At 39.7% G+C, this 27,242-nt stretch overlaps 1 protein-coding gene across 4 annotated transcripts in view; it reads left to right on the top strand.

The window, feature by feature from the left end:
• LOC139694944 (lachesin-like) overlaps positions 1-27,242 on the top strand; it is a 487,205-nt gene continuing 459,963 nt past the window's right edge. For all 4 annotated transcript variants that reach the window (XM_071593469.1, XM_071593470.1, XM_071593468.1 and 1 more), the window contains exon 1: positions 1-501. In XM_071593469.1, coding sequence (XP_071449570.1) covers positions 441-501 — 61 coding nt within the window. In that variant the 5' untranslated portion in view covers positions 1-440. The remainder of the gene's footprint in view (positions 502-27,242) is intronic.

Raw genomic sequence — 27,242 nt, 5'->3', positions numbered from 1 at the left:
TTGTAGGTACCGGTGCGTCGACGAAGAGAGCCAGCGGAGTTTCGTCGGGAGTGGAAGCCGGCTTGCGCGCAACCGTAGCGTAATTAATCCAAACCGAAACGACTCTGTCGACGGATCATCGAATTGGTCGAAGGAGAAAGTCGTCCCCATCCATCCCTGCTGGTGTTTCCTCCCGCGGGAAGAAGAGAATAGTGGTTGTGCTCCGATCGATTTCATTCGCACGCCCAAGGATCCAGCCGTCCGTTTGGTCTTGAATTTCAGTTTTACCGAAAATATTGGTGGTGCCCCCTCCCCTTTTTCAATTCTTGTGTTCGCCCCTGTGCAAATTGTCGTGTGCTCCTTAAACTTTGTGAGTTTTCGCACTTTTTGGAGGAATTCCACTCGGGAGAAAGAGAACTTGATCTCGTTGCGGTCAACTACGGAGGACAGTTCCATCAGCCATGGCCAAGTTTTCACCGCTGTTACTTCTTCTAGCTCTCCTGGCGGTTCTCGCAGCTAAAGGTTAGACTGCCGTCCGCGGCCAAGATTATTTTTTGTTAACCAGGCTTGAAAATTAATTTAGGCGAGCGATTCTCATTTCCAGTGTGAAGCGGGGGGATTCTATTTATTTGTAAAGAAAAGAAGTAATTCTTAGCGTATGGGGTGGTCACGATAATATTAAGAATCATTTTGTTACATCGATGAGGATCATTTGGTTTTATTTCTAAATCCACATGGCGGCCTTAAGGAGAACACTCTTAGTAAATAAAGTAATGCGTCTATGGAATAGATCTTTAATTTTTGTTGCTTTTCTCATCGTTTCTTAATAGTTAGCATTGTCTTCGCTAAGCGTCTCGTCTCACAATTCCTCGCCTGCACATCTCACCCGCATAGATCTCCGCTTGACCCGACCTGCACATACGTGACTATCGCGAATTTTCACCAAAAAAAAGGTCCTATTTTCGGTCCCATAGTTAATCCTCACTTTATAATTACAATGTAAAAATGTTCACAGAATTTTTAGGATGTGTTCTCAAAATTACAATGCGGACTCAAAGTGTCGGTGGCCTTAGGAATTGCACTGAAAGAAAAACGTACTAAATCAAAAAAGGCATATCATAAGGAAACAGTTGGCTCAATCGGCTATCAAGGAAAGTTTCCGATAGCAGTGTTTGCATTTATAGGTGTGTTTTTGTGTGTGCATATATATATATATATATATATATATATATATATATATATATATATATATATATATATATACAGGTATACATATTATATATATATATTCATATATATACACACACATATGAAGAGTCTTCACATCGATATCCCAGGGGAGTTGAGGTGAAACCCTCCGTATCACCGTTTACAGAAAACATCCTTAGAAGCAGTGATAACAGTATTAACTCCCACAACTATTTTCAGACTATCATACTTTCAAGTCTGGCGATGAAAAAATGTCCACCATTCAACTTCCATTGTGGAAAATAGCTGAACAATGATAGAAATAATGCAAATACAGAGTACTGTAGGGTTGATGAAAAGTAAAAATATTAATTTCAAATGCGTCCAGCGATATTTCGATAAACGGTTTTTTCATCAAGTCCATCAGATGAAAGTGTTGAAGCAGTCTTGAGAGAAAGAGCTAATATTTTCACTGCCTGCTTCCACTGTGGCTAATTAATATCATGCAGATGTTGAAATTACAACTGGTTGTGAAGTAAACTTTTAAGTACTACCGCCCTAATTAATGGCGAAGGCGATCCCGTTTCTAGTATTCGTTATTCCGCTACTTCATATGGAAGCATACTTTTCTGGTTTTCGCTTCTGGAATAGGATAAAGACCCGTTGCGGCTGAGATAATATTCTCAGAGGCATTGTTAAGTTGGTGGTTCTCAGGGGTGGGGGGATCCATAAAATCCACATATATAGGTAGATGAATCAAGGCTTAAATGTGTGGGACTGTTGGACGAAGGCCCATGGAGGAACGCATACAGTGGCAATGTTTGAGGAATAAAAGGAAAGATATAACACGATAATTCATTTCGAAACGCGGCGTCGGCACCGGGAAAGAGCCTCACGGGGGGCACAAAGAATGGCGTTAAGGAAAAGCCGGCGTTTACTAATCGGTAATATATAGTATGCCTTAACGGTCATCTCGTGAGGATGGACTCTTGCGGTAGAGATGTTCTGAACTTTCAGAATGTAAGGGAGACGGGGAAGTGCGAATGAATTGTCGAGAATAAATTACATCATCTTAAAGAAGTCTTTTACTAAACACTAAAGAAAAAAAGGCTTACCAACAAGAAAGGAAGACCGTCGAAGTGGAATTTCAGGAGTGTGCAGTAGACTAATATAAGATGAGAGGTATTTTACACCATCTCCCGTAATGTTTACATACCCCACCCGTAGTAGTCAGCCGAATTTTCATTACATCCAACACTGTGTGGAGTTACTTAATCTTTCATTATCCTTGCAGAGTTAGGCTAATCTAAAGGGTAAATTATTATTATCCTCGGGGAAGAAAGGCTCGAAATTTTCCCCGCAGATGCTTACAGGAAGGTCTCATTCCCCTAAGGTGGAGGGACTCAACGTAGACAGTAAGGATGGAGATAGCTCCTTCGAGATCTGTTTTGGGCGTATCTATTCTATTAATCTCCCTGAGTCCCTCGAGCGATTCCCGTCCTGAGGTCTCTATTGATGATCAGCACCTGCCCCCATGGCCTTGCGCGTCAGGAAAGCATTCGGTTGTGATGGTGGGACATTTTTCTGATTGGCTCCAGTGATGTTGCGGTCATCGGTAGTGATCAAATAGCAACCGGAATCGACTCGTAATTTCAGTAAATTTGTTATTTTTATGGTTTTGGTGAGGTATTCCAGTCTCATTAGGATCGGAGACTCTTCTCGAAAACCCCCCTGTTCCTCCGCAAGAATATACAGCGCCGCAGGGCTTCAGAATTGTGGCTCAGTCCCGCGTGAGACCTGTTCATTTTCGCTATCAGTGTCGTCCACGTTTTATTTCCCCATTGCCCTCCATCCCCTCTCTTTCGTCCTTTCGGATTCAGGGCTTCGGTCTCTACTCTTTTTAAGTTACGCAGATGACTAGACGCACAATTCTCCGAGGGAGTGTGCGGAAACATGGGATAGTGTCGCCTAGGCTACAACGGCGTCAAGAGTTTTCGCGCGCTGCGGTTCACATATCAAATGTCTTAAGAGTAATATTACAAGAAAATATTGACTTGTAGTGTACTCACGACGAAATGAGGTTTTAAATTTAATTATATATATATATATATATATATATATATATATATATATATATATATATATATATGTGTGTACAGAAATATAATTATATTCATAGATATATATATATTTATATAAATAAATATATATATATGTGTGTGTGCGTGTGTTTGTGTGTATATATGAATATGTGGGTCGCGTTAGTCCAGGGCTAGAGCGTTGGACTACTGACCGTAGGGCCCGGGTTCGATTCCCAGGCAAACCCCTCTGAGCATCTGCAGCTCCACCCTAGCTATGTGTTATTCGGGTGCCAGATCATCCTGGGGCACCAAAACCGGCACAGGGAAAGGAACTGACCTCCTTACCCTAATGTGTGTATTTCACCCGCCTGGGTGACATCTATTTCCGACGTGAACTCTAGCATCCACTACCAAACCGACCTCCGTATTGATTACTGTGTTTATGGTTTATATTTAAATTTGAGAAACGAGAAAGAAGTACTGGAGAAAGAAGGAACTAATCCTTCTTTTCTCAGAGGAAGGTAGTTTGACCTGCGAAAATTCGGAATACGGGTATATCATTTGTATGCGTTTCTACGTGTTTTTGCTCGCTAGCGCCCTCACGCTTCTCGATTCATACATATATATAAGTATATATATATACATATATATATATATATATATATATATATATATATATATATATATATATATATATATATATATGCCCCTGTGGCTTTATTAATTTATCATCTCCATGAAGTACTCCACTGTCTTTCTAGGAAGGGGAATGTAGAATGCCGGGCAATATTTGGAGCGCAGAAGAGGTACTTTCATCTTAACAACATTGAGAGATATAATAAATACAATTACTTTAATAGGAAAACCTCGTTGGGTCATCTTGTTATAAAATTGATACAATAAACGTTTTTCTAAAGTACTCCTGCACGTTTTACGAGCCATTTCCAATCGCCTTGGAAAGTTGGAATTTTTTTTTCAAGTTTCTCGTGAATTCTCGGTGAGGCATACGCCCCTGCTGCGAATTAACAGCAAAGTTTTAGTCGGAATCCAAGTAGGTAGGGACTGATTGAAAACATTCGAGGACCGGATCTTGCTTGTTTTCCGACCGCCGTCCATGATCTAGCAATTTAAATTCCGTGTCTGCCTCCCGGCCCGATTGCAATATATTCTACAAAAGCCCTACGGGAAAACTCGACAAATAGATTCTCAATAATTCGGAGATTTCCGAAAATAAAACTGCACACAGTTTTTCTCGAGCTGGGTTGGTTTCGCGAAGATGATAAATTCACGGGTATAAGTATTTGAACCAATATGTTTCTTGCGAATTGCTGTACAGAAAGATTTTCTCGTTTAAAAGATATTCCGAAGGTGTTAAATCTTCGACGTGCGTGTAGGACTGTGGAAAAAACATCCCTTCGCTCGGGAATATCTCTTTATTGTGTATGAACATTGGTATGTGAAAAGCATTTCAATTTGATTTTTGATTAATTAGATAGAGACCTTGATTTTTGTAAGATAATGAGGATTTTGATTGAAAAGTTTAAGAAGATTATTTTGCTAAGCTGCCTTATTTTGGGATTGCGTGAGTACAATCATATAAAAAATCACAATGTCTCTTCTCGCAATTTTCTTATCTATTAACCTGTTTGGCCGGGGAACGAATACGGTTCATTTTACATCGGGAAAAAATGTTCTTTTGGTGCGAAAATCAGAGCTATTTCATTAATTACACCGTGGCCGTTTTTTTAGCAGAATCGTTTACCAAGATGAGGAAACTTTTTCGGTAAAATGAGGTGGAAAGCTATATAATGCCTATAGTTTTATATTATAACGAAAGATCAACATATACTCCATCGACCGATAATGCAAAAGAAATATTCATATACGTTTTTACAGCAATTCTCAGCAATGTAACTAAATGCCCATCATGTAAACGATTTTTAAACTGAAATGCCCAATTCACTCAACTTTGAGACTATTTCCATTCAGTCAACTTTACGGAGCATTATATCTCGGTCGAGTTTACACCGATTCAGGCTTTTGGTATTTCCTTCACTCGAGTCTATTTCTCGCGTCAATCCTCGCCGCTTTTCGCCCTTATATCTGCATTCCAGGCCATGCAGCTCGGGCGCTTTGACTGCGATGTGCATTTGGCCACCCATCGTGGGTAACCGTTGGATCCTCCGTTTAACTTGCCACTTGAGGAATATCGTGATAGGGGAGCGAGCATTCATACGTATTCCCTCGCAGCGTTCTGTCCCCCAGTCTCCTCACGCCCTTGAACGAGAACGGGTTCAAGTCCGAGCAACACCTTCCGCCAAGGTCGCTGTGAAGTCGTCTTTTCGTTATTCAAGTTACCACGTTTGAAACTAGGGCATCGATCTTGTTTGCAATTGCTTCCCGATAATTGTAGTGGTACGGGAAGGCACATGCTATACGGACAGCGTTCCACAGCCGAGATCGTGGAACGACAGCTTCCGGCCGCTTTGTCCAGAAGAATACGTGTTTTGTTCTAAAAGGCTGCTTGACTATCATGGAGGAAAATTATGCGGTATGTGTACACCCACGCAAGAATTGCGTAGAAAAAGCTCTGACTCATGTCAGTAGCCAATTGTCGACATTTTTCTCAATTAAATGACTTTGATTTTTTCCAAGAGAAAAATTCTCCCATATTTAATCGACTTTGTCCTAATCCGTAATATTTTATTCATACCACTCAACAAGTTTTTCGAAATTGTTTGTGTCAATCACGTGCATAAGTTTAAATGGTTATCCTTCGCTCCCTCGAGGTAATTCCTTTAATATAACAAGCTCATTAGAGAAGTGATAAATAATCCTTGATGGTGTCAGAGCCAATTTTGTTACCTAATTTAAGAGACCAATGTGTAATACTTTATTCTCTCCCCAAATATGTTAGGGTAAAACCGAACCCACTTCATATCACCCAAGAATTTTGTAGCACTAAAATGACCTTCGTTTTCAGATTCAGGAATCATAAAAGTTTCGTCCACTTATCGCGTAACCTTTTAAGAATAAGATTTATCTCACTGCAAAATTTTCCATCCTTCAGCTCTAAATCTGATAGTCCGTTAATCTATTCGAACGTGACGCGGGTAACATTTGGGCCCCAAACTTTTTATAATTGGCACTATGTAATAAATGAGACGACTCGTTAATATTGGACTGTTAATTAGAAAAGTGCGTGATTCCCACTACTTAATTCTTTCGCCTCTTCAAATCTCTCTCCAAGTTAATATCCTTGGCACTTTTTTCAATTTTCCTCGACGAACAGAATTATTTGCAAACACTTGAATAATTATAAATGACTAGTGGACCTGTAGTTACCTTTCCATTTAGACGCTGAAAGAGTGTTTGTTGTAAACCATTACAATTTGTTAAGGAACGAGATTCGATTAAAAAGTTGCTGTATTGATTGTCATTTTTACCAAAGAACCACGGTTTTCGTAAAACGTGCATGCCTTGTGCTGCATTTTAAGTCAGACTAAAAGTTGCGTGCTGTTCGTCTTTGCGTTCAAACTATAAGTGCTAGGGGATTCCCGAAGTATTCAAGATATGTCTTGTATGTCCTCATGTGTCAGTCCTTCGCATAAGACCTCAAAGTGAAGGTTAGCAGAGAAATTGTTCTCTGAATGAGGAATGTAAGTTGTTGTAAGCAATTAAAACGACTTCAGATGGGGAAGTTAGAACCTTAATAGGGGTGTTCAGATACGCTCATTGTTTATGTGACTGGAATAAATCAGAGGAAAAAACCGCCTCAGGAATGCACTATGATCTGAAGTTATTGCAAATCTCAAAGTTTAGGTGACAAAATCGCATTCATGATTTTATTGATGTATCTTAACCTTGTCTTATTATCAACGAAAGTTAAGGTAATATAAGGGGTTGGAATCGGCACCCTAATAAGACATCCGCAAATATTTCATCTCCTTATACTTGAACACCGTCGAAATGTTTTCTAATACCCTCTTAATTCCTGTCGAATAAACCATTAACAATCACATGTGCTTTCGTATCATTAGGTAAACATTAGTTCTTTTGCGTGTAATATTTATGTTTTAAAAACATCCTATTTTCATATTTTGTGGAAATCAATTTTAGTGTTCGTGATAGTTGGCCGAAAGTGTTCCTATTCAGACTAAGAAAACAGGCTTCGTTTTCAGTAGTTTCCAACTGTGCTTTTATCTTGAATACTGTATTATTATACTTAGATTTTACGTTTTAGTTTACTCAGTAGGTGAGCATAATAATTATTATTTGTAATCCCGCATTAGTAGGTACACACCCATGGAAAAATGGTATCCAAATCATGGCCTATGACTTATGTTATTCGTTGTTTTTATCTGGAATCCAATCTCGTCCAATTTGGAATTGATTATTGTTTAAAACTAATTGAAAATACTTTGCTTATGGATGTTTTCGTCGGCCGCTTGCACACAGAGATTTGTATGTGTTAAAGCTAAAGAAAAATTAGTTCCTCGTTGAATAAAATAGTTTGCATCAAAACGGTTATATATTAGGAGCGAAAAATTCTTTTTTACCTCCTCGCCTAGAACTTTCGGTGCCATGTCTCTGTTCAAATTTTATATGAGTTATGTACAGTTATACTTCACAAAACCATCCGCGCGGTGTGGTTATCCAAAAATTTGATTTTAATTTTTACTCGTGGTTTTTTCTATATACTTTTTTGGGTGATATTTAACGTTCCAAGGGAGAATGAATATTTCAAGAGAGGTGAGTCATTATGCATACTCGTGTAAGTAGGAATTGACGGAAGGTTGTGGTGTTTTACGGTGCGTCAACATATAAATTATTAGCGCCGGCAAGTGGGAATTTAAGGAGCGGTGGGATATCAGAGAGAAAGGCGGTGTTAGCATTGGGTCAGAGTTAATTGAAAGAGGTCAAGGAGTACGTTTTTCAAAGTGCCGACCAATGGGCGGTGGTCCCGAGTCATTTGCATACGACACCCCGGTACGAAGACGAATGCCGCAGAAAATATTTATTACTTCTGAAATTTCGAACTCCGACCGCGAAGAGTAGGATGCTGTATTTCCATTTATTAGAATTCACTGGACAATGCTTTCTACCTACGAATTAGTTCGAGCGTAAATTTTTTCATCGAAAAATCTAGTACGATATATGTGTCACATTTATTTGTGAAAATGTTGCGCTTTAGTTAACATGGGATGCAAAATATTTTGCAAGGATAAGTGAATAAATACTTGAGAGAATGAAATTAAGAATACAAAGTAACTTTCCACTGTTCTTTATTAGCGTACAACGCAACACTTGAGAGAATGTTTTAGATCGATCTTAAATTCATATTCCCGAGATTTTCTACTTTTTAAGCAATATTTTGATTTCGGTAGCTGTGGATGTTCCTGAGAACCGGAATCATCGTGAATGGTGAAGAACAAGCAGTCTTTACGAGTTCGTGCATTCAGATTGGCCAAGGCCACTCATGGATGCCTCTCTCTCGAGTCCATTCGAATAGCTTAACCACCGTCTCACTCGGCCGTTTGATTTTGCACCATGTGGAAGACGGTGGGGGTAGTGAGTGGAGAGATTAGGGGGTAAGAAGCGGCTGAGGGATGACACAGGCAGCATCCGGGCGCGAAGGAAGTGATCTCCCCACCTTCGGAGACTGAAGAGAGCACGAAGTTCCACCGGGAACCCTCTCCTTCATTAATCACGGCCGAAATCAAGTGTGATGAAATTGCCCTAGGAACTCCAGCGGAGACTGGATGACTGGCATAGCTCTGGAGCGGGAATGCTGCGAATATACGAACCTGATTAGCTCACAAAAGTCGGATGACAGGAAATTCACGCGAGGGAAACTTTGAATACGGTCGGCGGTGGGCAAAGGGCTTACCCCCCCTCCGGTTACCCAGTCTTTTTTCCTTTCCATTCCGCTACATCAAGAGAGATTAACTTCAGTGAAAATGGGTCACACCTACTTTTATTCTTCCGTAGAGACAGGCTATTTCATAATTACGTCCCAGAGTAGCAGTTCAAAAAAATCACTTAAATATTGCAAATAAGGTGTTCAATTGCAGCAAAGCATTGGCTGCCGTGAATTGATCTTTTAGGGTCAGGTTGTGAAATAATTGTATTTTATAAATGTTACTCATTGGCACGGCTTCCCATGAACGTTTTCTTTCCGTCTGTGCGGGATATGACCGATTCTCTATAATCCTTTGGGAAAGTTAACGTTAAATCATGCCGCGTGCCTCATGTTGCCTACAGTATTTTGTTTAGTCAGAAACTTACATTGAGGACCGACCCCGTGACCTGAAAGGTTGCTGCAAAATGCGGTCAAAGATTGACGTTGGTGACATTTTTTAATGGATTCGCACAACCTTTTGCGAATTTCGTTGCAGGAATAAAAATGTAATATCTAATTGAATGAAAATTATAATACTTAACAAAGAAGATTGCCAACGAGCGCTCACTGAAATAGATACTTTTCATTGAAAATAGTTGAGCTAGTCGGGTAGCCCACATTTATACACGTAATACTTGGTTACGGACTAGGACTTCATGAGTTCTTCCGGCTACAACTTTCTCTCTTATGGTCTCAATTTTACCGAAATAAAGACGTCTATCTATCTGTAGATCTCTCCCTTGGTTGCTCCAATGTGTTAGTATTGTGAACAGGATGTTACTTTATGCGAGGTCAGATAAATTCCTCATATTCTTAAACACTCTTGATTATTCGGGCTAATTGTTTTCGCTATTCAAACGCGGAGATCGGCTAAATCGGAATTGCACCCAGCTGACTCGATGGTTTTCGCTTCGATTTACGTTTAGAACTCAACACGGGTGGATATCTATGGCTGTGTACATGCGATTTACATAGGATGGATGATCGGTTTTTTCAACATAATTACTTCATCTCCTAAAGAATCAATTCAGTACTACCCCTGCCAGTTAGAAATAATCAAAGAAAAATCGGAATACGATTCTTCAATGAAAATAACCGCAAGAATTTCAAAGAAAATTGATGGACAGCTATCATAGTTTCCCTGAAATCCATTTGTTTGCAGCAGAATTGTATGTACGACACTGATTGTAATTTCCCAGTTTGTGCATATTTATTTGATTTATTAGTAGAGGAATACCCAAATGTCATTCCAAATTAATTTTAATTAAATTAGGACTATGGTACACTGTAGAAAGTACGCACTCATCAAAATTCTACTCCCCAGAATTAAACTGTCTTCTCCGGATAAGCTCTCCACTCATTGAGCAGGCGGAGGAAAACGATCATGAGAGTCACATCGGGTGAAGTGCGGCACCGAAGTGTTACGGAGAAAAAAATTGCGTTGGGCTAGAGAGGTCTTTTATTTTCAGTCGTCCACAGATAACGGGATTCGAACCAGTACTTTCGGATGGATACATATTGACATCATCCCTCTGCTTCGTCTCTCGTCCTGCCGGTTTCTGAACCTTTCTCCTCCCTCCTCCGTCTCCCCAAACTGCGGCTTCGGTGAAACACGCCGGCCTCCGCAGGACTCCGCTGGCATTTCGCATTTATGGCGTCATGTTTTTTGGAATGGCATTGCCTCGCATGCGCTCCCATGGACCCCCCCTCGCCCCTCAGGCAGATCTCCTCCCACAGAGCAGCGATTAGAGTGAATGCAGTGGGAATCTATTTGCGTATAAATGAAAACTGTAATTTACCTGAGAAGGCCGGATGTCCTCTTGAATAATTGGCAGTGTCCAGGGATTGTCCCAATATTTCGTCACGTAAACGTTTTATGGAGACAGACGCAACGGCAGTTTTACTTAAGCGTCAGAGAAGAGTTGTAAAATGTGATGGGTGTGGAAACAACTGACTCAGTACTTTTCCATATCTTTTTATTTTTTAGTATCCCCATCTCAGTATTATATAACTAGCAGCAATTAATAGATAGGGCAATTGTTGTTCTTTTTCACTTCAATTAACAAATTACTTTACTGCGCACATTTCAATTACACAAGAATTTTTATCAGGTAGGATGACTCTTGTGTAATTCCTCAGGTAGGATGACCTGATGTGACCCTGTGTAGTAAATGTTCCATATAAGTGGCTCAGTACAACAATTTTATTCTCACTAATCAATTAAAAATGGTCAATTCCCCAAGATTAATATTTATTACCAACTAGGTGTCGCTTATTACAGCGCCATAAGGGCAGTCACCATCATCAGGCAGACACCTGATGATACTATATTAAGCCAAACCCAAGTCGTAATAAATTTTTCACCTGTGGAATTGGCCATTTTGTGATCTCTTAGTGTTGTTTCGATACCACACAATATTACCTGAATCTTCAGATTTTAATTTTATTCTCTATTATGAATTCACTCCATTAAATTGTGTCTGAAAGTGTTTTCGTCATACGCATCAATTGAACTCACTATTTGGTAACATAGTGGTATTCATTTACGAAATATTGGATATAGTAATCAAATAAGTAAATATTTTCAAATCCCGGCGGTGTTGAACATTTTTCAGTGGTATCTCGATTCCTACTTGAGGTGCTTTGTGGAGGACACTTTGAGTGAGTACGCCGTCCGTCGGATGGGACGTTAAGCTGCGGACCCCTTGACGCCTTTCGTGAAGAGGAGGCTAGTGCCGACGCCAGGTTTCTCTCCACCCTTCATCCTTTCCTGTCCATCCCTAATGGCGCAAATGACCTCAGCTGTCGGTCGCCTCCCCAAAATACTACTATAAGAAAAATTTTACCATTAAAGGTTTTTTTAATATTGCAAATTTTTAATGAAATTCACTAGGCCCTGAATTTGATCGGAATTCGGTCAAGTTCCAATCATTCTCTGCTCATCAGCTCAGCGGCAAACGTTTGATTGCATTCTGATTGTGCATTTGGGCCATGAAACAGTGGAATGAAATCATTCCAGGAATACCACCAATGAGAAACATCTTGGAATTTTGCAAAATCTACGACACATAATGCTTAACTGTGGCATATTTGCAGAAAAGTCTCCGATGCTCAGAGTGATTTTTATGCGTGAAAATTATCTCCCAATAAGTGCACAGCTTCACATTTTCTATGATCATGAATTAATTCCGTCTCATGCCTCTGCATAATTTTCTTTAGATAATTTTCCTCTCGGCTCTAATTTTCCAGGGTATTTAGAACGTAGCGAAAGCTCCAAAAATAGGTGATTTTGAGTCAAGGATTGGCTTTTCGGCATTTTTGCAAAAATCACCGTCTGCACTGCGAGTTACTTGGACTGCTTCTTGTGTCATCGATTTTTTTCGAGACAGCGACGTCAACATCCTTTTCTAAGTTCCGTCCGATCCACGCTGAACAATGGCTCCATGCTAATAGAGAATGAGCAACGACTCAAACCAGCACCCCGCCTACGTATCCTATTCCCTCACTTCCCATCGCCCTATGCGAGTGCCTCTCCCTCCTCATATCCATATGCACCCCTCCCGCTCCACACTCACACTCCTACCAGTGAGTTCCAAAGGTTGTTTGAATTTGCGTTGGTGAACAAGCTGACTTCCTGTCCCGACCGATGCGAAATATTTGCGCGGGAATGCTTAAGATGGGATAATGAGTCTTCGCATACAGCTTCCTTGGAGGTGACATCCACTCCTTCGAGACGGAGGAAACGATCATCTCTCCTGAATTTTTATGGGGAATTCGCCGTTTCATTTTTGAGCCCAGGAATTCTTATGACAAAGGGGCGAGTGAATAGCGTGACTGCTCCAGATTACTGCTCTGAACGGATAGCCGCGAATCGTAGAATCGTAGGTCTCAGAAGGAAATGTTCAAATGTAACTGCTTATGGAACATGATATGGCAAACCTATTTCTCCGTTCCCAGTGGGAAGTCAATTCATCATCTCTAATTTCATTACTCTTTATTTCCATGAGTTCTACGTAACATTCAATGTTTACCCTTATTTTTAGTTGTTTATTATTTATTATTTCCTTATCCCTAAGGAAGCATCGAAATAAATAGGGGACACCATTGTGAGAGAAGTGTTTAAAGTCAACAATAAACAGCATATGATTATTTATTCCTAGCATCTGATGTTTTCCCGAATCATTCGCAACCTACCCCCCCCCCCCAATCATTGAACGGAGTTTGCTGATTCTGGTAACTCAGAGATAATTGTTGCCGCATGGAGAACGATAAAAAAGCTTGGCAGTGTGGGGTGGAAATTAATAAACCTTAGTTGATATATTTCTTTGGACTACAAAAATATGTTTTTATTTCGAAAATGGCAATTGCCTTGGTGTATTTTCAGAACCGTACTGAAATGAAATAATTGCTTCCAGCAAGATAGAGCGTACGCCGTGTAGTAAAATAATAAATAATTAATCAAAATATTAGTCAGTATTGATAAAATCCAGAAGAGGCAGTAAAGGTGGAATCAGAGCATTCTTATTAAGCAACTAAGTAATAGAATTCTGAAGACTGACAAAGGGGAATGGAAGTTAGAGAATAGAGGTAGGGGGACGAAAAGTATGGGGATGTTGGGCAGAATGAAGGAATGTAGAAAATATGTTGCATTGAAGAAGGGTTCGTTGTATTGTCGGGTCGTATCCTGTTGGACGAGGCCAAGAAATTGAAGGGTGATAAGTTTGTGTCCATCCAAAGCTTAACCTTAAACAGAAGGCGGCCAAAAAATAATTATTCATAAAATAGTAAAACCAATGGTAAAAAATAAATGAAGTAATCGGGTTACTCCTCTTAGCCTTATTCTAAATCAGGACTGCACGACCATTTTCCAATTATTTCGCGCTTGTAGAGGAATGAGGGAGCGCTAACCCTTTTGCGGTACGCTTTCGGATCTCTAGTCGGACCTCTCTAGCTGGCCTTCATCCCGAGACCCAACATCGTGATTGTCCCTAGCCTGTCGCCATTACCTTCTCATCGCTCGCAGAAATAATTGATCCGCCAATGAGGGAGGGCCATTCGAACACACGAGCCAAGTGCCCGCGCGAAAGATCGCACTCCCTTGCCGTCGGCTCACGTCCTGCATCCAGCGAGACCCCACATCCCTCTTCATCCCACCCTTTATCTTCTCATCATCGTCTCCATCCTTTCCGCCTTGTTAAGGCTCTACTCCCCGTCGTCGGCGGATCGGCCTGCCAACTATGCGCATCAAGGACCCTTCAGCATGTCAACAAGTTCGCCTAGGTCCATCCCGCTAATGCGTGCGTCCTAGGAGATGAGTTTCGATCCGATGGGTAAACTGGGAACGGCGTCCCGATTTAAGAGGGTTTTCCGAAAGGGTCCTCTGTGAAGGGACCTTGGGGTCATGTGCAGGTTCTCAAATCAGGGTGGGGCAGGTAGGATTATGATATCATCGGTGAATAGCCGTCTGGCATTTGGAACCCTGTGTAGAATGAGTTTATTTTGGGTATTTCAAAGAAATAACTGATAAAAGCTGTTCGATTGGTTGAATATTGCCAAGGGCAAACGGAAAGGATCTCATGATATTTAGAAAATTTTAAAATAGGTTATTTTAAGATAGTTCATTTCGCGATAAGATCACGCGCAAATGTAAGATTTAAATCTAATGGAAAAATGGAAGACCTACGAATAAAATGCCGAAACTAAGAGAATAGTCTAATATCGCAGCAGGTTTTAAGTTCAGACTATAGAGAGAAATAATTGAGATGAGGGCAGCGTAAGTAATTGATATACAAATGCATTTTTTCCATGCATACTTTTTGACTTGGGAGTCACAAATATACAGGATACTTATAGAAAACAATATTTGCTTTCAAAGTTTCACCATCAAAATCATTGGTTCCCATAACTTGTATTTCACTAATGGCTGATGTTTTAACATCCCCTAGGGTATCAGGGGATGGTAATTTGAAGACTAATAAATGTAATTTATTCTTGTGGAAAGGTGACGATTTGATACTGATCGTTTCGATCAAAGGCGATGGCAAGTTCTTCAATTTTATAATAGTTTTATCTTGATTATTTTCTCATCCTATGGTGATAACATGAAAATTAAGAATCTGACAAATTTCAAAAAAATCTGATTAAGTGACAAGATCACTTCCATCTTCAACTTGAATTCTCCATCAGAGGGAAATTCATTTCCCATAGAATATTTAGGGAGATTGACATGGGGATTTGCGGAATAAGTTAAGATGGGTTTTGAGATTGATATCCTATGGCGGTAAATACGCATCCTACCGTAACTATATTTCCTTGTAAATCTTATCAATACCGGAAATCTCACTCAAACGTCTTAACCATTTCCAGTTAACCATAACCAATTAAGTAATACCTATTAAACCTATTTCCATGGTGTCTAAATTTTCATTTAAAACTTACTTGATTGTATGAGTAAGGGTTATTACTAATATCATTTAAGATTTCATAATAATGTAATTTATGCTCGAAGCAACACTTGCTAATCCTAAGGCTTTACAGTGGATCAGGTTAGAGTCAAGGAGTATGTACTATTTGCTCTATTGCAGAGCTCACGAGGCGTCATAACGTGCAACTTGTGATATCACAAACGAAAAGAGTAAAGAGGAAGGTACTGACTGTCCCTCCGCTGCTTCCAGTGACACCCCCATAAAGTCCTCGTAGCCTTAAAATCACACTGCTTGGTTTTAGTTTGGAGTCCTGAGGAAGATACTCAGATTTTAACGCAGGACCAACCGATAGGTGAAAGTTCTGCCCTCTTCGAAATACAACGTAGGCAAATTCCACAGGTAAAGTTATTTCCTCGGCAAATCAGATCCTTAAATCTGTAGCATCATGTTGGAAATAATACCTCATAAAATGATTTGACGGTTTTCATCATTTGCTCGGTGAGTTAGCTCTTGTTCACTCAGCGATCATTGCCAATTCTCGAATGGGGATGGGCTACCAGCACTCGACCTAAATGGTTGCTGAATAGGGTTCACCACCCTCGTGTTGGTAGGATAGTGGTTAGTGTTCGGGGTGTCGAGAATCATAAGACGCGTCTCACCCTCTGGAAGCGCGGTTCGAAATTGCGACGAGAGTGTCCTTATCCGGTCAGTCGCGCTAATGGTCAAAAAGGGGCGGAGGTCGGGGCGGGGCGTGGGAGGAGGAGGACTGGCGGGTGGGGCACTGAAGGGGATAATGGGAGAATAGAAGATGGAGTGTGATAAAGAGTGCGCGGTTCTACTTAGCTACTCACAGCGTCTCCATTTCCTCTCGCCTTGCTCCGTCAAGAGGGCCAACCGCCCGCTGACCCTCCATACGGTGAGTCACTTATGGAAAGTTGAATTCAACCGTATGTGCGTCATTGAATAGTCATTTTTGTTATTGTTCGCGGGAAAGTATATACTAATGGTTATTGAAACCTCGTGTAAAATCAATATCTTTTGAATAAAATAAAATAATTTCCCGTCTTCACAGATGCATTAAAAAACTTAATTGGTTTCGACGAACAGTTGACATGTCATGTAAACTGTTTGGGACATGCCCGTTCCTATCGAATTTGGAATATTTTTTCTATAACCGTAACAATACCACGATTAAAAAATCGCGTGTGAAAGGAGCAATTCGCTAACATGAATGCGTGTGTTTTAGCTATATCAGTTATGTTTTCTCGCGATTATCGCGACAGAGTATGCTTTCCCAAAGATATCGAGTAGCTCTGACGAACGTTTTTACAGCATAGGAGGGCGTCATATTTTTAGTGCTATAGTAATAACCATCATTTGTATCATTATGTGTGGTTGCTTCGGTTACTATGAATTGAAATAGGTTATTAATTTATAATATTTGCAATGCTCTGTTTTTAGGGCATTATAAATGTTACAAAAAACTCGAAATTGCCCGTAATTCCATGGCCATGGCTTATTCGCAAGATATCAAGCTGCAACTAAGGTTTTTGTCAATCGTAGACTTTTACAGCGATTCAATGATGCTGAGATGGCACACATTATATGCATTTTACCTGCGGGAGAAAAGGAGGTTAAAATGATTTAGGCGTTATCTGTAGGGAATTTTTCAAACTGCAAATGAAAAATCTTCGTATTTTTCTCTAATTTTTTAAGTCTACGCGTTCCGAATAATCCTCAGGTTGCAAAAGAATTCGCATCTAAGCTCCGAGCAGCTGTTTATTTTACTATGAGCATAAACCGTAAGAATCCGACTCTGTATCCGACGTCCTCAAATGGAAACGGCGTTCCCTCTGGGTTTACGATGACTGCGCGTGCCTTCTGGTTACTTCGAAGATGTGAAGTGCTGTTCTTCGGTGTGGCCATGATCTCCCCACTAAAGGGAGCTCACCCGCTCGGGATAGGGGGCGGTCTCCCCCATCAGTGTCTCTGGTTCCGCTGATGGAATTGCCAATTGAGGGGGTTCGTTGATGACAACAATCTCGTGTGGGTGGAATGAAGGGGAGGTTCACCTCGGAGACGTGAGTTCCATTCTCATTCTATCCATCGACATTCTCTGCGGATTCATTACTTGAAACGCGACATGGGGTGTACTTAGACTCCGTGGTCACCTGTAAGTACCATGACGATGACTCATGACTCCAGAGAGGACAAGTCTTTACGTACCCGTGTAGGTGCTTCAAAGATTCCGTTAACTTTCCACGCGACGCATTCGTGGCAGTGTGCGAATAAGCGTGAATTACGCCTCCCGACCACCCATTTGTTATTATGAAACGCCCGAAATAACTTCCAATCATCCGAAATATTTATTCCATAGCATAGATGCTCTTTCCCTGGTCCAAATACTATGGCACTTAGTCAGTTAAATATGAGTCACTTTAATAGGCGTATTTCTTAACGTTTAATGGCCCCACCTATAATATATTACCCTGCATCCCTTGGAACGGTACCTCCTGGAGTTTTCAACCTCAAGGAAAACTAATTGCTGCTCATATTTAAATATTTTCATGAATTTATTAAGTAACATTAAGGTGTGAATTTGCCGAAGAATGGAGGGAATAGTTTGATGAGAGAGTAAGGCAGGGTAGGCCAAGACAGAAAATTGCTAGAGAAGTCATTACAATGCAGAGAAAAGGCGTGGAAGAATATTGAGAGGATGTGGGATGTTGAAGGTCGTAATAGAAAGGAGAATGTTCTTGTGTAAGCGGAATGGAGGAATGGAGCCAATAGGAATTTTAGACAGCGTGGTGAAGTGACGAAGAAATGAAGAAGGGCAAACAAGTGGACGTTCTAGCGGTACTACGAAGATAATAGTCGTAGTATAGCTTCCTCATAATCCTTGCTAATACCTTAAATGAAATGATTGAATGTAGATCTTGAACTGACATTAAGAAATACGATTTATTGCATACGGGAGACTGTGATTTTTTTAACACACCCTTGACATAGAAAAAACATTCATCAAGCCTTAGCAATGAGGGATTAACTTTTGGCAATTAACAAATGGTGTAATGTGTCGACGCAACAAGGCTTAGCCATCGGATTGGCTGGCGGCATTTTTCCTACGCCCAAAGAGGGACGTGGGAAAGTTCGGATGACAAATATGGTGAAAGTATCGAAGTCGAGTACATCGATATTTCCCCCATTCCTATTAAGTGCGCGATTACTACCCACAGATGGACGAGGCAAGTCAGTCTTGGCAATGAGTCCTCCTTTCACTCCCACGTCCATCCAAGCTGTATTCTGCCGTCGGTGGCGCCGCCAGCGGCCATTGTGCGTAGGCATGCAATTAGAATCCCATCCAGTGCCATCCGCGCCTTGTTTGTTGACCGTTTCCTCGAGTCATCATTGGAATTCAAATGACAAAGAGACGTATATGCACTCTACGGAGGTGGGAGGAGTTCTTCCCACGACGACAGTGACACGTGCTGGAAATAGTTAAAAGTAGCACTAGCGAAAAAAGTTGAAAAGCAAATATGACATTATCGTTCCAGTCTACATCCGAGTATCTCTTTAGGAATGAATTTCAAGCTCTGAGAAGCGAGGTAGTTTTAGGTTTAGACGCAACTGTATGGCAAGATATATTTATCTTCTGGCGGTCTATAAAGATTTTGCATCTGCCAACGTTTTATTCGAAGGAGCGAACGAGAAAAGGAGTTGATATTACACCATCTTAGGAATCGTATGGAAGATTTTCTTACTAATCCATGCGTAATTGGTCATGGGGAAAAAATCAATTTATATATATTATATATAAGACTTTAAAATTATTTTCCCAACATATTTTAAATATTAATTAATTCACTTTTAAAATATTCCCATCCTAAGATTGTCTGTTTGTAGCCGTTCATGCCTCTCCATCATTTCTGTTACGACCAAAACGCTGCTTTTTTATACCACTTTTTATTTTGTTTGCGCATTTAACTCTTGGATATCTTGGGAAATTATTTTCTGTTTACCTTCTCCTATGTTCCTAGCAATTTCCTTCTGTTTAAATGTTCACCCAAACAAACTTCCTTCAACACCATGTTTTCGAGTCTTATATTCTTCGCTGATCTTCTTTTACAATATTCCATGTAAATGATTCGTAGAATTATATTCACTTAATATTTTTTGTAGTCGTTGGTTGAGTAGAAAAATTGAAAACCTCATATGTGAGTCTGTCGATAGGGATTCATTTATCTCCATTGAGGTGCAATTGTACTTCATTTCTTCATCTGATATTTTTTATGCTACACACTTGTGCTACTATGATACGATTTCCTCTTGCCTGCTTTCCCGTAAGTCTTCAGACTGAGACCTCTCAATGAACTACTATAGGAGCTACCATACCCCGTCGACTGAGCGTAGGCGCTGGGTATTTAGTAAACACGCTAATTAGTCCCGGCAACATCTAACGGATTTTCAAGGCCCCACATTGACTGCTCCCTGGCCCATATTCACTGGCCTTCGGTGACCTTCATAGGTTTTTATAAAAATGTACTTGAAACACGAAGTATGAAAAATATCCTGGTTATTTCTTTATAAAGAAAAAAATATTGGCCTACGTATTCCCCTGCTCGCAGAATTTTCAAGTGGCGTGGCACAATCATAAAAGATGCTATGGAGAAAAAAGAATACCTCACGACTTTTTCGCGGTTATTTCTTTTATAAAAGCGTTCCGGTGATGTTGTGTCTTAAAAGACGTCTACGTATGCAGCTCCAAGTAGACAAGGAAAATCCAATAAAAAGAGACGTTTCAGGCGTGATGTGGTGGAATTTCATTATTAATTAAAAATCAAAAATTGGTAATTTTCCACTAGATATTTATTTTGTGGAAAATTGCCAATTTTTAAATTTTAATTAAGAAAAATCCAGCTACAGAAATTAATTCTTTCTCCTCCTCGAACTTGGTGTCGATTTCCTAAATTTCTAATACACCATTGCACCCTCTCAATGTTTGGCTAATCATCCAAGATATGTTTCGTGAAATAAGTCTGCTTACGACATTTTCTGATGCTTAGTTATGATTTATGCTGTGCCCTTACTAGTTTGTTTAATCCAGTTATTACCATCATTAATGGGTAAATATTAGCTTATGCATACCGCACTGTATTCTATTCCTTTCAATTTTCTCTTGTCTGTACCTTGTCATTTAAGAACAAAAGGATCAAATTATAGTTAATGAGGCATTAATTTTATTGGTAGAGATTATTAATCCTATTCTCTTTATCCAAATACCAGACGTCCTTTTCAAAAATGTGATGATTGATTTAATGCTATGATCAAATTTCAGGCCTTCTTTCAAAAAACACTAGGAAGAAAGTGTCCAATATGAGATATTTTTACCGGAGATCAACAAAAATTTAGACAGTTTTGCGATAAATCTCTAAGGCAAAATTCTATTTACCTTAGCCTATAATAGCGCTCAAAATCAATTCGAACAAATGAATTTATCTAGTTATCCGTGCAGCGCGTGCCGCAAGCCTCCCCTAGGAACCCAAGAGAGCCCCTTGCTGCGAATGGCCCTTGATTGACCTCCCAAGGACGCCGTCACAGCTCCATCATTCCGACCTCTATCCTACATCCCACCCTTCCCCCACCCACTCATCGCAGAGGCATCCCAAGACTGCTTCTATTTGCTCGTCTATCAAAGCCAGTCCCTCCTCACTATTTGCTGACCTGTCATTCCAGACACTTACAAAACCTTCTGCAGCGTCGAAGTTTCCATTTGCCCGTGCTGGTCTACTTATTCACGACCACGAGTCATCAACGGCATCGGTTTACAAACTCAATCACACTTATTTATATCAGTTATATGTAGCAATCATACCAACTCAATACATGCACACACCGGGGGCGTTGTCAGCCTATTCCTGCCTCGCCCTCCTTACGACTCTACCTTAAAATTTATATGATTATATTTGCTCTCTATTCTAGATCCAGCTCTGTTTTATTTATCGATGGAATCGTAAATGATTCAATTATGTTCTTGCTTTTCATTAAAAAGTAATGGAAAACCATGCAAAACGTTGGACGTCTAATGGCAGCTTTCACTTATGAAGCATTTTATGTTCATTCGTAGTGAAGTAAAGTATTTATTTAATGACGTTGTTGAGGTGAAACTATGTGGCTATCAATCGAAAATTTGATGTTGTGGCATAGATTACAAAAATTCTTGTTTTAGCTAATGAATCTGGCTCAATTCCAGTTAAGCTCTTCTCTGAAGATTAGTGGAGATTATAAGCAAAAATCTCTATGGAATCAGCTAGCAAAAACTATTCCTTAAGCTCTATCTCACATTATTAATAGCTTACTTTATTTGTATTTATTTTATTTTAGAGAAATATGTCAATGAACAGCTCACTAAGTATAATTCGAATGAGATCAAACATTTACAGCACAGTACCGGTCGCAAACTTTCGGTTTGTAAATGATTCACCATCGCAAATATCGGTGGGCACCATTCTAATAATTATTCAATTTGTCGAAGCAAGTCGTAAAGAGGAGGTCTAACTGACAATTGCGATTTTATTGCTTGTAGACATGCGTGTGACGTCTTCTGCCATCCGAATACCATCGTGAATATTTCTTTCCGCGAACGTTTTGAATTGCTTATAATAATGAGTGGGCTACAAAGCTGCTTGCCAGAATGAATCTCACGGTCGCCGTTGCTATGATTCATTCCCGTATAATTTACGCTTCGTAAGCCACCATTGACTGTTTCCCTTTGTCACGAACTTTGAAATACATCGACACCAGCGTGCAAAATCAATTCTCGCCCGCATTGGTTTCGCATTCTCCATTGAAATCGGCGTTTATGCAAATGAGAAGGAGCTACAAAGGGAGTTGATGTCCTGGAAGGCTTGCCCCGAGAGATTTCGCAACTCAAAGCGTAACTTGGATTTTCGAAAGCCGCCATCCACGGAAGTTGCAGGGAAAACATCTTTCAATTTCATACACAAATATTTTGATGTTTTTAAAATGCATTCAACAGGCTGAATAAACTAAACGCAATATGAGTAGCATTAGCAACAGCTGCTTATATTATTGCTGAAAAAATACGTACAATTTTGCATTTCAAGGTTAAATTAGCCGACCTCAATGAGGAGGATTTTACACGTGAGTATTATGATATTGGTACGGTATTTTCTTTAGTGTAATGACTATGTCAGCAAATAGATTGTGATGACGCTGTTATATTTGGTCTTTTGATTATAAGAAACGTCCGGGCTACCTTTCTTTTATGTTATTTTTCAACTTTCTCCTTCTTATGTAAAAGTTCTTGATGTTGATGAACTCGGTTTTCCATTTCATCTCCGAAGTGGCCGATGTACCTCTGTCATGTTGCGTCCCTAAGCTGGGACTTACGTACTACGGGAACGGGTGAGTATTAAGTTGCGGGCGAATTTACCTTTCAGGAGTCGAAAATTATTGATGGAAAAAGTCAAAAATGAACTCAATAGTTAATAGGTTTTTATATTATATTGATTTGGCAAAAAATTATTCTTCTTTTAAGTAGAAAGAAGGCAAAATGAAAAACGTATGCGGATAGAAGAAAATACAGATTGCTCATTTTTGGTATCAACATGGTATTAATATTTTTCAACAGTTTTCAAGTTTATTCCCGCCATTAATATATTAATGTTATTTCGAAAAATAAATGCATATTTTACTCAACAAACAAAATTACGCTCTGATAATTTTATTACTATTTTACATCCTTATTTTAAATTTCCAGTCGTTTTTAAGTCAAACTGAATTGTTATTTAAACGTATAGTTTAATCCCTTGGTGTTGAGGCAAATAATGAACCGCTGTTCGTGACTATAGAAACAAATACTTTGTCTACGGAATCATTTCCGGTGCCAAACAATTTTTTTTAAACCCATTTCACACATATGACAAAAGCGAGAAGAGAAATAAGCCCAGAGAGCAGAAGGCCCGAACCCTGATCTGTTCCTTCGAAACGTTCCCCGTTCCGGTGAGGCGAACAGAGTAGGGAGCCGTGACTCCAGCCCTCTTTCTCGTCTGCTTCCCCTCGCGCGAATATAAACCGCAGTGAGCTCGCTGAGGGCACACGGCATTTAATTGACATTTGCCTCCCCGAATCGATGTGGGCAGGAAGGGGGTGGGGATTCAGTTTTGGGATGATTGGAGAAGGGAGGGGGTTAGAGAAAAAGCGTTTCATTTTCCGCCCTCCCTAGAGGCCCTAGAGAGAGATTCCCTCCGCGGATCATTTCCCGTGATGTTCTTTTGTTTGGCACGTGCTGCGAAAATTGGACAACCGTCTCGCCAGCGACTACCGCGTCGTTACAAAAGCCTCGCCCTCCCCCTCCCATGTCCCATTCCCATTCTCCCTCCATTAAACCCACGCTGAATGCGTACACTTTTTGTGCTAGGGTTTGCTAGTAGGGTTGACCCGAAGAAGGGAACATTGGCTACTGGCGGGCATTTCTCATCATCATATAAATGACGAGGGGTTAGGTGGAAGAAGGGACTGTCTAATCTTTATCTCGCCTTAATAAAGACGTAACCTTATTGTTATTATTAACATCGGGATGAATTCAATTGGCATCTTTAGGGGGAAATTGTGGCTGTTTATTTGAATAAAAACTACTATATTTTTATTTATCTTTTCTCATTTTTCTGCTTCCAACTTCACATATATAATGCCTCTCTAATTGTCAGTTTTTGGCTGAACTCCCAGTCTTCTCATGGAAGCGTCGCGTTGCATTTTCCTTTTAGTGACGTGTGTCTGATCCAAACAGACCGGCTTCTTCAATTAGAAAAAGTTTATGTTTTTGACCGAAGAAGCCAATCTAAATGGATCCAAAATAACGTAGTGCATATGGAAGGAGACAAAATTATTTTAAAATAGTATTGCTTAAAAATAACCCACACAATGCGAAAGTCAACGCGCTCCATATCTCTTACTACTTAAATGTGTTAAATACATTTAATGATAAGGCGTCAGTGGCTCTCAGAGTCAAATAAGAGCGTCATGGAACTTAGAGAAAATTATCTAATGGCATCAAATATACGGTACGGTCATAAATATTTACTTGCCCTTTTATGAGCGAGTTATATTCGAGAATACTGATCGTAGCCCTACTTTGTTTATACGGAACTAGATGTTTATTGAATGCCCGGATATTTGTGACTCTTAAAGTCTGGATAATCTCGACATTGATACTGGGGCACTAGTTTTAATGATATTCGCATTTTCAAGCCTACCAACCACATTTATCAATCTGAAAATCAGTGTGATAGATGAGGATAGAGATCACCTAGTACTAACCCCAACAACATATTAAATTCGCACATTAGGGTAGGAAGACCAGTTCCTTTTCTTGTGGTTTTCCTGCTTATGAACCCCCAGAAAATTCTGGTACCCGAAAAATCACACAGGTTGGGTGAAGCTGAGTGTGCGCTCCAAGGAATTTGAACCTGGGCCCTTTTGTTAGTAGCCCAGCACTCTACCCACTGGACTACCACGTCTTCATTTCCGTCAGTCGAGAGTCGTTTAATATAATTCTAGGACGTGAATTTTTCTTATCTATCTATTGTTAAAATTTGCTTTTCTGTCTGCTTGCATTGTAGACCTTTTGTTTGTTTGTATGTTGACATTTCCTGAAAAAATTAATTCCTACGAAATATTATCTTAAACATTTTTGCAGAATCCTGAAACCTTTCACGATTTTCGGTAACCAAGACAGTTTGACAAATCCAAACTGCATACACAACCATTATTTCGCATGGCGCAAACAATGAACAAATTAATGGTAGGATTGAATTCGAAATTAATGAGAAATATGATTACTTCATTAAAAATCCTCATTAATCACCCACAAGTAAAATAACTACAGTTATCAACCTGAATGTTGGACTGTTGAATGAATTTAATACCAAATCATTCATGAGTCGATTATATGGTATGATGTAGATATTTGATTTTTCCGCCAGTATTTAATGAAAAAGACGGAATATTTAGTCTAATTAGTTAGGGGAGATGTAGCTGTAGAAATACTCAAAGTAGAAGATTGCTTATAGTCATTTTGAAGTCGGATTTGAAAGTACTTATATCTAATACATTGGAAGGAAAAGAGTCTGAAATGATCAAATACTTACAACTGGTTTTATCTTGTTTCAGTGCAAAGTATTAACTCGCTTTCAGATTTGATGTGCACTTGCGTTTACATCGCTATGTAGGTCTGTTCAGTCCCGCGGACTGCGTACGTAAATCGTGAAGGTTTTCTCAGAACTTGCCACCCCGCAGTGAAAAAGCAATTGACTTTCTCATCAGGGTATGTGCTCATCCTAATTCAAGTCCCAAAGATAGTTAGTTCTTTGACTATGCATTCGATACTTAGTGAATACCTAAACATTAACCTTGCAAATTATGCATTACCGTAATTCGCCAATCTCTGTTCACAGGACGAAATGGGCGAGGAGACAATTTTTATCAGAATCAGTTTTTGATGGATAAATATTTTACATATTTGATATTATAGATTTGATGGATACATTCGTAAAACCGTGAAATGATGACTTGATCCTTGAGGATAATAAATGGTTAGATATTAGGTACTGTTTATTTATTTCTAACGCAGCGCAGCATATGTGACGCTTCTTCTTATTACACTCCTTTTCAATTTAGCGGCGGTTATAATCTTCATCTGTTGCTTTCATAATAGAACCAAGCAATCGAAGAAATCCAAGTTTCCGCGGAACTGAAACCAACGGTTCATGTGCTCCAAGGTGATAGTAAATGCTAAGCCGGCTAAGTTACATTACTGAAAATGATTATTTAATAAGGGGTAATTGGAATCGTCCTCTTCGCTTTCGGCTTCAGTCGGAGCCCTGTGACTTCCTCGCGGTCATCCTCTTCGGAGGCCTGCAGGGACGTCATCTTTGAGGCCAACCTTGACCCCATGGCTCTTATGACCCATATGTGAAATAGAATGGACGTTTTACATATTTATATATCCGTTTGCTTCTTAAATTATTTTAACAAAAAAAGATTCTTGTGGATAAAGATGATCTCATCCATAAAAATTCGTAGCGACTCTTAAAATTAAGCTCAATGTTGAAGTTTTTATTTCTTTAAAAGTTTGAGTTATGACTTCCCATGTATTCTGCTGTGAATGGAGGACCACGAGTAGATATGATGGAGGATCAAATTTTTCCTCTGTTATTCATAACAATGTATGTTAGTACAGTAGCAACGTAAGGTCTTCGAATATGGCTACCCGTGGTATTCTGTAGGTCTGTTTTATTAAATGTGTGCGTTCATACGGACAAAGTTGATTGTAGAGAGGTGAATTCTCTACCTACTTCATGTGTATAATATGATCTAGAGATTGATTCGTTTCTTCCTTTCGTGAAAAATCGGAGATAACCTTTTTATTCCCTCAATGAACTTATTTAGCCAATAAAATGAGTTAAAATTTCGATAGTTTTTTATACGTTTCATTTATTTTCAAGTTTCGGCGCAGAAGTCCAAAACGACAAGCCAGCATTTTCATTCACACATTTATTTTTAGCATTAATCGATCCGTTTATTCTGATATACTAAGCTCACTTGCCTCGTGGTGCTGCCGTAAATTATAAAGATAAATTGGCATAT

The sequence above is a fragment of the Hetaerina americana genome, unplaced genomic scaffold (genome assembly GCF_022747635.1).
Source record: "Hetaerina americana unplaced genomic scaffold, ioHetAmer1.1.p SCAF_6, whole genome shotgun sequence".
NCBI lineage: Eukaryota > Metazoa > Arthropoda > Insecta > Odonata > Calopterygidae > Hetaerina > Hetaerina americana.
The sequence above is the reverse complement of the archived record's forward strand: the minus strand, read 5'-3'. Positions and strand labels throughout refer to the sequence as shown.